The 12742-nt window shown below is 47.2% G+C and overlaps 1 protein-coding gene across 3 annotated transcripts in view; it reads left to right on the top strand.

The window, feature by feature from the left end:
• Positions 1-12742, top strand: part of LOC130284800 (melanin-concentrating hormone receptor 1-like) — a 48459-nt gene that overhangs the window by 29283 nt on the left and 6434 nt on the right. The window contains exon 1 of one of the 3 annotated variants that reach the window (XM_056535570.1): positions 4898-4982. The exons of the other annotated variants lie outside the window; for them this stretch is intronic. Coding sequence (XP_056391545.1) covers positions 4937-4982 — 46 coding nt within the window. The 5' untranslated portion in view covers positions 4898-4936. Of the gene's footprint in view, positions 1-4897; positions 4983-12742 lie in introns of those variants that run through there. 3 annotated transcript variants of the gene reach the window in all.

The following is a 12742-nucleotide window of genomic DNA, read 5'->3' as shown; positions in this document are numbered from 1 at the left end:
TGGACCGTGTCGGTGGACCGGTTCTAGGGTTGCTACTGGTTTTCACCAGAGCCCACCGCAAAGCGGGATGGTCTTGCTGCGGCGGTAGCAACCAGGTCGTATCCACCGGCAAGGCTCAACCTCGCTGACTGCTGAGAAGGCGTGGGACAGAAGGACTAGACAGAGGCAAGGTCAGACGTAGCAGAAGGTCGGGGCAGGCGGCAAGGTTCGTGGTCAATGAGGATAGCAGAAGATCTGGAACACAGGCTTTGGACAACACTAACGCTTTCTCTGGCACAAGGCAACAAGATCCGGCAAGGAAGTGCAGGGGAAGTGAGGTAATATACACAGGGAGCAGGTGGAAGCTAATTTAGACTGATTGGGCCAGGCACCAATCACTGGTGCACTGGCCCTTTAAATCTTAGAGAGCTGGCGCGTGCGCGCCCTAGAGAGCGGAGCCGCGCGCGCCAGAACATGACAGCCGGGGACCGGGACGGGTAAGTGGCTTGGGATGCGATTCGCGAGCGGGCGCGCCCCGCTATGCGAATCGCATCCCCATCGCGAATGTCAGTGCAGCGCTCCCGGTCAGGGGGTCTGACCAGGGCGTTGCAGAAAGGAGGACGCCGCGAGCGCTCCGGGGAGGAGCAGGGACCCGGAGCGCTCGGCGTAACAGTACCCCCCCCCCCCCTTGGGTCTCCCCCTCTTTTTGTCTCCTTGTCCCTTCAAATGAAAGGAGAACATAGGCCTCTTGAGTTTCCTTCCGGAAAAAAAAGTCCTGGGTAGCTACATCAGCGGCAGGTAGTTCAGAAGGAATGGAAATGGGGAGGGGGGGGCAGAGGGTGAAGCATATCACAGGGCAGAGTGTCACCAGGACAGGGGCTATGAGGAGGCACGGCACAGTCCTGATAGGCCTTGAGGAGACCAGGCACAGGAGGAGACACTGGGGCCCGACAGACGGACTGGGAGCAGACGTGAGGCATTTCTTGCGGCAAGCAGGACCCCAATTCATGATCTCCCCGGTGGTCCAGTCAAGGGTGGGAGAATGATGCTGGAGCCATGGAAGACCGAGGAGGACTTCAGAGGTGCAGTTGGGCAGGACGAAAAATTAAATTTTCTCGTGATGCAGTCCAATGCTCATAGGCAAGGGCTCTGTGCGGTAATGCACAGTGTAGTCCAACTTCACTCCGTTGACCGAAGAAATGTAGAGCGGCTTGGCGAGACGGGTCACCGGGATGCAGAACCTATTCACCAAAGAGGCCAGAATAAAATTTCCAGAAGAACCAGAGTCCAAGAAGGCCGCGGCTGAGAAGGAGGAGTTGGCAGAAGGAGAAATCCGTACGGGCACAGTGAGACGTGGAGAAGTAGACTTCATACCAAGAGACGCCACACCCACGTGAGCTGGGTGCGTGCGTTTCCCAGACGTGGAGGGCGAATAGGGCAATCCACCAAGAAATGTTCGGTACTAGCGCAGTACAGACATAGATTTTTATCCCTACGCGAGTCCTCTCTTCATGGGTTAGGCGAGACCGATCCACTTGCATAGCCTCCTCGGCGGGAGGCACAGGGGTAGATTGCAAAGGATACTGTGAGAGAGGTGCCCAGAGATGAAGGTCTTTTTCCTGGCGGAGCTCCTGGTGTCTTTCAGAAAAACGCATGTCAATGCAGGTGGCCAAATGGATAAGTTCTTGCAGGTTGGCAGGAATCTCTCGTGCGGCCAGCACATCCTTGATGTTACTGGATAGGCCTTTTTTAAAGGTCGCGCAGAGAGCCTCGTTATTCCAAGATAATTCGGAAGCGAGAGTACGAAATTGGATGGCGTACTCGCCTACTGAAGAATTACCCTGGACCAGGTTCAGCAGGGCAGTCTCGGCAGAAGAAGCTCGGGCTGGTTTCTCGAAGACACTACGGACTTCAACGAAGAAGGACTGGACTGTGGCAGGATCATTGCGGTCCCAGAGCGGTGTGCCCCAAGACAAGGCCTTTCCAGACAGAAGACTCACTACGAACGCCACCTTAGACCGTTCTGTAGGAAATTGGTCCGACAACATCTCCATATGTAGGGAACATTGAGACAAGAAGCCACGGCAGAGTCTAGAGTCCCCATCAAATTTGTCCGGCAGGGACAAGCAGAGGCTAGGAGCGGCCACTCGCTGCGGAGGAGGTGCAGGAGCTGGCGGAGGAGATGGTTGCTGCTGTAGCAGTGACAGAAGTTACTGTAACGTGGCGGACAACTGCGACAGCTGCTGTCCTTGTTGGGCAATTTGCTGCGATTGCTGGGCGACCACCGTGGATAGGTCAGCGAGACTTGGCAGCGGCACCTCAGCGGGATCCATGGCCGGATCTACTGTTATGATTCGGCTGGCTGGATGTGGATCCACTGTGTCAGCGAGGGATTGGCGTGGACCGTGTCGGTGGACCGGTTCTAGGGTTGCTACTGGTTTTCACCAGAGCCCGCCGCAAAGCGGGATGGTCTTGCTGCGGCGGTAGCAACCAGGTCGTATCCACCGGCAACGGCTCAACCTCGCTGACTGCTGAGAAGGCGTGGGACAGAAGGACTAGACAGAGGCAAGGTCAGACGTAGCAGAAGGTCGGGGCAGGCGGCAAGGTTCGTAGTCAATGAGGATAGCAAAAGATCTGGAACACAGGCTTTGGACAACACTAACGCTTTCTCTGGCACAAGGCAACAAGATCCGGCAAGGAAGTGCAGGGGAAGTGAGGTAATATACACAGGGAGCAGGTGGAAGCAAATTTAGACTGATTGGGCCAGGCACCAATCACTGGTGCACTGGCCCTTTAAATCTTAGAGAGCTGGCGCGCGCGCGCCCTAGATAGCAGAGCCGCGCGCGCCAGAACATGACAGCCGGGGACCGGGACGGGTAAGTGGCTTGGGATGCGAATCGCGAGCGGGCGCGTCCCGCTATGCGAATTGCATCCCCATCGCGAATGTCAGAGCAGCGCTCCCGGTCAGCGGGTCTGACCGGGGCGCTGCAGAAAGGAGGACGCCGCGAGCGCTCCGGGGAGGAGCAGGGACCCGGAGCGCTCGGCGTAACAGATATGGACCATGCTGGTATAACCTGAGTATATACTGTATATAATTATATATGTACAGCTGGTATAAGTTATATATCTCCTGTATATAGTGATATGGACCATGCTGGTATAACCTGGGTATATACTGTATATAATATATATGTACAGCTGGTATAAGTTATATATCCCCTGTATGTAGTGATATAGACCATGCTGGTATAACCTGGGTATATACTGTATATAATATATATGTACAGCTGGTATAAGTTATATATCTCCTGTATAAAGTGATATGGACCATGCTGGTATAACCTGGTATATACTAGGGGTGTGAATCGCCAAGAATTTGGCGATTCGATTCGAATCGCGATACCAGTGTGGCGATTCGATATATCGCGATATATCGCGATACCGTCTAGGTGACGATACATCGCAATATATCGCCCACCTGGGAGCATTCATAGATCCCAATAGACGCCGCTGTCAGCTTTGACAGCGGCGATCTAGTACTCCGGTGCTCACTTTTCTCATGTTATCCCGTCCGGGCTGCAAAATAAAATAAAACGCACTTTATCTTACCTGCCAACGAGCCCGCGGAGCTCCGGTACAGTCCGGTACAGGTGTTCGGTCCCCGGGCTGTATTCTTCTTACTTCCTGTTAGTCCGGCACGTCACATGGAGCTTCAGCCTATCACCAGCGGAGGCGGGACATCGCTGCGGCTGGTGATAGGCTGAAGCTCCATGTGACGTGCCGGACTAACAGGAAGTAAGAAGAATACAGCCCGGAGACCGAACACCTGTACCGGACTGTACCGGAGCTCCGCGGGCTCGTTGGCAGGTAAGAAAAGTGCGTTTTATTAAAAATTCCACATCCCTAAAAGAATCGATTCAAAAATATTTTGAATCGATTCTGTATCGGCAAATGAAAAATCGCGATTATCGCGAGAATCGATTTTTTCTTACATCCCTAGTATATACTGTATATAATTATATATGTACAGCTGGTATAAGTTATATATATCTTCTGTATATAGTGATATGGACCATGCTGGTATAACCTGGGTATATACTGTATATAATATATATGTACAGCTGGTATAAGTTATATATATCTCCTGTATATAGTGATATGGACCATGCTGGTATAACCTGGGTATATACTGTATATAATTATATATGTACAGCTGGTATAAGTTATATATCTCCTGTATATAGTGATCTGGACAATGTTGGTATAACCTGGGTATATACTGTATATAATATATATGTACAGCTGGTATAAGTTATATATCTCCTGTATATAGTGATCTGGACAATGTTGGTATAACCTGGGTATATATTGTATATAATATATATGTACAGCTGGTATAAGTTATATATCTCCTGTATATAGTGATATGGACCATGCTGGTATAACCTGGTATATATTGTATATAATTATATATGTACAGCTGGTATAAGTTATATATCTCCTGTATATAGTGATATGGACCATGCTGGTATAACCTGGTATATACTGTATATAATATATATGTACAGCTGGTATAAGTTATATATCTCCTGTATATAGTGATATGGACCATGCTGGTATAACCTGGGTATATACTGTATATAATTATATATGTACAGCTGGTATAAGTTATATATCTCCTGTATATAGTGATATGGGCAATGCTGGTATAACCTGGGTATATATTCTATAATATATATATATTCTCACACAGCTACAGGACCAAATGTTAACACCATAAAATACTGGTGCGGAGCAGATAACTTTACAATTTTGACATCAACTCAGTTGCTATGACAACCCAAGGAACGTGCCTGTCTGCAGAGATTTTCTTAGCGTGGACAGAGGAGACCGTGTGGATTCGCTCCGCCCGGTGCTGCGCAGCCACAATGGAAATTTATATCACAGCAGAAAATGAATGAATTCACATAATAGAAAAAGCAGCTTGAGGACTGGAAACCATGGTATTATAATACCCTGAAGTAATGATATAAATGTGTATATGGGAGGGGGATTGGGTACACTTTTGTATAAAAAGAGATTAGAGCAGAGTTATTCTTTCCTGTTACCAAATGATGTCTGTTTATAGCCCAGTATGTTAATCTTAGGTCTCCTCCTATTAGATTTCACCATATATAGTTACCTAGGCTAATTTCCCATAGAGAAAGTTGTGTAGTCCTCTTTTGGTCAGTGTGGTGTTGTCTCAGTAGCTCCCTTGCAACTCTCTTCTGACAGGAAGTTGTGTAGTCCTCTCATTGTCAGTTGGGTGTTGTCTCAGCAGCTCCCTTGCTCCTCTCTTCTGACAGGAAGTTGTCTAGTCTTGTAATTGTCAGTGTGGTGTTGTCTACGCTGCTCCTCCTCCACTGACAGGAAGTTATGTAGTTCTCTCATTGTCAGTGTGGTGTTGTTTTAGCAGCTCCCTTGCTCCTCTCTTCTGACAGGAAGTTGTGTAGTTCTCTCATTGTCAGTGTGGTGTTGTCTTATCAGTTCTGTGGCTTTGCTCTCTCTCTTTTCACAGGAAGTTGTGTAGTCTTGTAATTTTCAGCGTGGTGTTTTCTAGGCAGCTCCCTGGCTCATTCTTCTCCACTGACAGGAAGTTGTGTAGTCCCCTTATTGTCAGTGCGGTGTTGTCTTTACAGCTTCCTGGCTCCTCCTTTTCCCTGGAGACAACTTGTCATCCTCTGATTTGTCAGGAGACTTGGTTGGATCTTGCTTCTGAGCTCAAGTTGTTGTTTTGCAACAGCTGGAGGCACACTGGTTGAGAAAGACCGCATTGGACAATCAGAAAGTTTGGTCAAAATCTATGGATTTGGTCGACTTGTCTCTGATGTGTATACTGATTCACACCTGACCGGCCAACTTCCTCTGTAAAGGTGAAACGTTAAATGAACTAATAAACTAGTAGTTGTGTGATCAGTGACCTCACTCCGACCAGCTACGTAGTAAGGTGGTAAGGAGTTCAGTTAGGGTCTATTCACATGGCGGAATTTCCACTAATGAAACCTCAATACACTTCTATGGGATTCCGCATTCCCCGTTGACACTTCAGAATTTCCTCTAGCGGAATTCTGCAAGCGGAAATTCCAAAGTGTCAACAGGAGTGCGGAATCCCAGAGAAGTGTAATGGGCTTTCATTTGAGGCGGAATTCCGCCGTGTGAATAGACCCTTATTCTCGTAGACCGGTCATTCCTTGTTGAAGCCATTCAGCATTTCTCTCTCTCAGGGCGGCTCTTACAAGATGTTTAAAGAGGAGTTTGTTCACTTATTTGTTCTAATCTTCATGCCTTTTCTTCCTTAGAACTTCAGTTCATATTGCCGCACATTATTTTTTTTAACTATTTTTTATATGGGATTTCTTTTCCACTTAAGGCATTGTACCCCTCCCTAACTCCCAACTGTCTCTTAGCTGGGGCTCCACAAATCCCAGGCGCCAGGTTGCAAAAGTTTGAATAAAGTAGTATAGTATAGTTTACAATATTTTTTCCATTTTCAAAATAAAAAGTTAAAAAAAATTTTCCCCTTTATGTTACAGTAAACAAACAACATGAAAACAGAGGGTTTTATAAGACATGTCCCCCACCAGGTGCGATATATATACTCAACAATTAAAACAACTTAAATATAACAATCTCAGCCACAATGTTCAGGTTTCCTTGGCCTCATAGACTTATAAATCACCTAAACAGCTGCAAACTGCACAAAAAGTAACACACCGGGAGGGATGTATACAATAACAACCTCATAAACAGGGCAGACGAGCTGCGTCCCTGGAAGATCGTTCATGCATACCCTCTGTCTCCGCAACAATGAAATATAGAAATTGTGACACTGCATCCCGGTGAGTGACGTCCTTCATTTCTACTCACACTGTATGATACAAAGTTTTATATCTCTGGGATTTGGAACCCGAAGGATAGCAGTGCACGCTAGCACAAGGGGAACTGCACAATCTCCACTACACCTGCCACTTACCCGTGTGAGCATAGAATCTGCCGTTGTACGGGTGATTGAGGGGGAGGAGTGCCGACTGATTGATTTCTCAATTTTGCTCATTATAGTAGTTATATTCTTGTATATAGGAGCAGTATTATAGTAGTTATATTCTTGTATATAGGAGCAGTATTATAGTAGTTATATTCTTGTATATAGGAGCGGTATTATAGTAGTTATATTCTTGTATATAGGAGCAGTATTATAGTAGTTATATTCTTGTATATAGGAGGCAGTATTATAGTAGTTATATTCTTGTATATATGAGCAGTATTATAGTAGTTATATTCTTGTATATATGAGCAGTATTATAGTAATTATATTCTTGTATATAGGAGCAGTATTATAGTAGTTATATTCTTGTATATAGGGGCAGTATTATAGTAGTTATATTCTTGTATATAGGAGCAGTATTAAAGTAGTTATATTCTTGTATATAGGAGCAGTTGTTACGCCTAGCGCTCCGGGTCCCCGCTCCTCCCCGGAGCGCTCACGGCGTCCTTCTCCCTGCAGCTCCCCGGTCAGCGCTGACCGGGAGCGCTGCTCTGCCATGGCCGTTGGGGATGCGATTCGCACAGCGGGACGCGCCCGCTTGCGAGTCGCATCCCAGGTCACTTACCCGTTCCCGTCTCCTGCGGTCATGTGCTGGCGCGCGCGGCTCCGCTCTCTAGGGCGCGCGCGCGCCAGCTCCCTGAGACTTAAAGGGCCAGTGCACCAATGATTGGTGCCTGGCCCAATTAGCTTAATTGGTTCCCACCTGTTCCCTGCTTATATCTAGTCTCCTCCCTTGCACTCCCTTGCTGGATCTTGTTGCCTTAGTGCCAGTGAAAGCGTTCTTTGTGTGTTTATACCCTGTGTACCAGAACTATTGCTATCTCCCCTGACTACGAACCTTGCCGCCTGCCCCCGACCTTCTGCTACGTCCGACTTTGCTTCTGCCTACTCCCTTGTACCTCGCCTATCTTCAGCAGCCAGAGAGGTGCCGTTGCTAGTGGATACGACCTGGTCACTACCGCCGCAGCAAGACCATCCCGCTTTGCGGCGGGCTCTGGTGAAAACCAGTAGTGTCTTAGAACCGGTCCACTAGCACGGTCCTCGCCATCCCTCTCTGGCACAGAGGATCCACCTCCTGCCAGCCGGCATCGTGACAGTAGATCCGGCCATGGATCCCGCTGAAGTTCCTCTGCCTGTTGTCGCCGACCTCCCCACACTGGTCGCCCAGCAAGCCCGACAGATTGCCCAACAAGATCACCAGCTGTCGTACTTGACCACCATGACTCAGCAACTCCAGTCGCAGCTACAGCAGATTCAGTCTCAGCTACAGCAGCAGCAACCATCTCCTCCGCCAGCTCCTGCACCTCTTCCGCAGCGAGTGGCCACTCCTAGCCTCCGCCTGTCTTTGCCGGACAAATTTAATGGGGACTCTAAGTTTTGCCGTGGCTTCCTTTCCCAATGTTCCCTGCATCTGGAGATGATGTCGGATCAGTTTCCTACTGAAAGGTCTAAGGTGGCTTTCGTAGTCAGCCTTCTGTCTGGAAAAGCCCTGTCATGGGCCACACCGCTCTGGGACCGCAATGACCCCGTCACTGCCTCTGTACACTCCTTCTTCTCGGAAATCCGAAGTGTCTTTGAGGAACCTGCCCGAGCCTCTTCTGCTGAGACTGCCCTGTTGAACCTGGTCCAGGGTAATTCTTCCGTTGGCGAGTATGCCGTACAATTCCGTACACTTGCTTCAGAATTGTCCTGGAATAATGAGGCTCTCTGCGCGACCTTTAAAAAAGGCCTATCCAGCAACATTAAGGATGTTCTGGCCGCACGAGAGACTCCTGCTAACCTGCATGAACTCATTCATCTAGCCACTCGCATTGACATGCGTTTTTCTGAGAGGCATCAAGAGCTCCGCCAGGAAAAGGACTTAGATCTCTGGACACCTCTCCCACAGTCTCCACTGCAATCTGCGCCTAGGCCTCCCGCCGAGGAGGCCATGCAAGTGGATCGGTCTCGCCTGACCCTGGAAGAGAGGAATCGCCGTAAGGAAGAGAATCTTTGTTTGTACTGTGCCAGTACTGAACATTTTCTGGTGGATTGCCCAATCCGTCCTCCACGTCTGGGAAACGCACGCTCGCACTCAGCTCTCGTGGGTGTGGCGTCTCTTGATGCCAAGTCGGCTTCTCCACGTCTCACGGTACCTGTTCGGATTTCCACTTCAGCCAGCTCTCCCCTCTCAGCCGTGGCCTGCCTGGACTCTGGAGCTTCTGGGAATTTTATTCGGGACTCCTTTGTGAATAAATTCCGGATTCCGGTGACCCGTCTTGTCAAGCCACTCCACATTTCCGCGGTCAACGGAGCCAGGGTGGACTGTACCATACGTTTCCGCACGGAGCCCCTTCTTATGAGCATCGGATCTCACCACGAGAGGATTGAACTTTTGGTCCTCCCCAATTGCACCTCGGAAATTCTCCTTGGACTTCCCTGGCTTCAACTTCATTCCCCAACCCTGGATTGGTCCACTGGGGAGATCAAGAGTTGGGGGTCCTCTTGTTCCAAGAACTGTCTAAAACCGGTTCCCAGTAACCCTTGCCGTAACTCTGTGGTTCCTCCTGTATCTGGTCCCCCTAAGGTCATTAAGGACTCTGCCTGCCACAGGAAATGCCCCTCCCCCCCTCCCAGTTCCATCAGGCAAGCTTCTGTGTCCCCTCATGGCCCTCGTCCTGGTGTCACACTGCCCCGTGCCAGGTCCCGCCCTCTGCCCTCTCTCCCCATTCCTACTCCTGCGGTTCTGCCTGCCGTTGAGGAATCCCTCCATCCTTTCCCGGTGTCCTCATCCCAGGGGAGGCAGTTACCCGATAAAGAGAAGGGGAGACCTAAGGGGGGGGGGGTACTGTTACGCCTAGCGCTCCGGGTCCCCGCTCCTCCCCGGAGCGCTCACGGCGTCCTTCTCCCTGCAGCTCCCCGGTCAGCGCTGACCGGGAGCGCTGCTCTGCCATGGCCGTTGGGGATGCGATTCGCACAGCGGGACGCGCCCGCTTGCGAGTCGCATCCCAGGTCACTTACCCGTTCCCGTCTCCTGCGGTCATGTGCTGGCGCGCGCGGCTCCGCTCTCTAGGGCGCGCGCGCGCCAGCTCCCTGAGACTTAAAGGGCCAGTGCACCAATGATTGGTGCCTAGCCCAATTAGCTTAATTGGTTCCCACCTGTTCCCTGCTTATATCTAGTCTCCTCCCTTGCACTCCCTTGCCGGATCTTGTTGCCTTAGTGCCAGTGAAAGCGTTCTTTGTGTGTTTATACCCTGTGTACCAGAACTATTGCTATCTCCCCTGACTACGAACCTTGCCGCCTGCCCCCGACCTTCTGCTACGTCCGACTTTGCTTCTGCCTACTCCCTTGTACCTCGCCTATCTTCAGCAGCCAGAGAGGTGCCGTTGCTAGTGGATACGACCTGGTCACTACCGCCGCAGCAAGACCATCCCGCTTTGCGGCGGGCTCTGGTGAAAACCAGTAGTGTCTTAGAACCGGTCCACTAGCACGGTCCTCGCCATCCCTCTCTGGCACAGAGGATCCACCTCCTGCCAGCCGGCATCGTGACAGCAGTATTATAGTAGTTATATTCTTGTATATAGGAGGCAGTATTATAGTAGTTATATTCTTGTATATAGGAGCAGTATTATAGTAGTTATATTCTTGTATATAGGAGCAGTATTATAGTAGTTATATTCTTGTGTATAGGAGCAGTATTATAGTAGTTATATTCTTGTATATAGGAACAGTATTATAGTAGTTATATTCTTGTATATAGGAGGCAGTATTGTAGTAGATATATTCTTGTATATAGGAGCAGTATTATAGTAGTTATAGTCTTGTATATAGGAGGCAGTATTATAGTAGTTATATTCTTGTATATAGGAGCAGTATTATAGTAGTTATATTCTTGTACATAGGAGCAGTATTATAGTAGTTATATTCTTGTATATAGGAGCAGTATTATAGTAGTTATATTCTTGTATATAGGAGGCAGTATTATAGCAGTTCTATTCTTGTACATAGGAGCAGTATTATAGTAGATATATTCTTGTATATAGGAGCAGTATTATAGTAGTTATATTCTTGTATATAGGAGCAGTATTATAGTAGTTATATTCTTTAATATAGGAGCAGTATTATAGTAGTTATATTCTTGAATATAGGAGCAGTATTATAGTAGTTATATTCCTGTATATAGGGGGCAGTATTATAGTAGTTATATTCTTGAATATAGGAGCAGTATTATAGTAGTTATATTCTTGTATATAGGAGCAGTATTATAGTAGTTATATTCTTGTACATAGGAGGTAGTATTATAGTAGTTATATTCTTGTATATAGGAGGCAGCATTACAGTAGTTATATTCTTGTATATAGGAGCAGTATTATAGTAGTTATATTCTTGTACATAGGAGCAGTATTATAGTAGTTATATTCTTGTACATAGGAGCAGTATTATAGTAGTTATATTCTTGTATATAGGAGCAGTATTATAGTAGTTATATTCTTGTATATAGGAGCAGTATTATAGTAGTTATATTCTTGTATATAGGAGCAGTATTATAGTAGTTATATTCTTGTACATAGGAGCAGTATTATAGTAGTTATATTCTTGTATATAGGAGCAGTATTATAGTAGTTATATTCTTGTATATAGGAGACAATATTATAGTAGTTATATTCTTGTATATAGGAGACAATATTATAGTAGTTATATTCATGTACATGGGAGGCAGTATTATAGCAGGTTTATTCTTGTACGACGTAAGAGAGCTATATCCATATATTCCAGTAAGCTCCTTTAGTCACAGATGTTATGACATGGTACATAATAGACTTGAATATCATCACTATAGTAATTTTGGCGATCTAGTTCTCATAGTTCAGACAATGTTATTTTTAGGCTCTCATCGCTGTGATATTACCGTACATGAAAGCTTCAACCCTCCTCCAATATTTGCCTTCGGTCCAGATGTTTTCATCAATATTTGTCAATTTTTTTCTGTGTGTCGTAACCATGGTAACTGCGAAGTGCCCTACGGTCCGGGTTAACGTTTATTTTGCCTTTCCTGACGGTTGTGTCAACTCGATACGTCACCTCATCAAATCCCATCCAAAGAGACAATTTTCCCATCACTTGAATAATGTTGACTTTGTTATATTAAACTCAAGGGGAACCATTTCCATTCACGTAGAAGGACGATAAAGAATTAGATAATTTTAAGTTTCAAGGATTCTATATAATGAGGAAGGGGTAAGGAAGTAACAAAACTACAATTCCCAGCATGCCCGGACAGCCTTTGGCTGTCCGGGCATGCTGGGAGTTGTAGTTTTGCAACAGCTGGAGGCACACTGGTTGGGAAGGGAAAAGAAGGAAACTATTAAATGGGGGGGATTCTCTCTTGATATATTCATTGGCCCATTGATAAGGGCTCATACACAGTAAGAGGCTATGCTCAGCTAAGTATTGTTCTCCCCGAGGACAGAGATCAATGTCTCCTGAGACACAGGTAATTCCTCATGTAAAAGAAGAGAAATGAAGGTCAGTCCGGAGCCAGATACATATAAATGGCCCAATAGAGTTGTAATTAAACCTTAGAAGTAGACGTGATGTAAAGAGATGGAGCTCCCTGTACCCACCAGCAGAATAACAATTCAGATTGATGTCAAATAGCCAGAGCTGCACTCACTATTCTGCTGGTGGGGTCACTGTGT

This window comes from Hyla sarda, chromosome 8, assembly GCF_029499605.1.
Source record: "Hyla sarda isolate aHylSar1 chromosome 8, aHylSar1.hap1, whole genome shotgun sequence".
Lineage (NCBI taxonomy): Eukaryota > Metazoa > Chordata > Amphibia > Anura > Hylidae > Hyla > Hyla sarda.
This window is presented reverse-complemented; position numbering and strand designations above follow the sequence as displayed.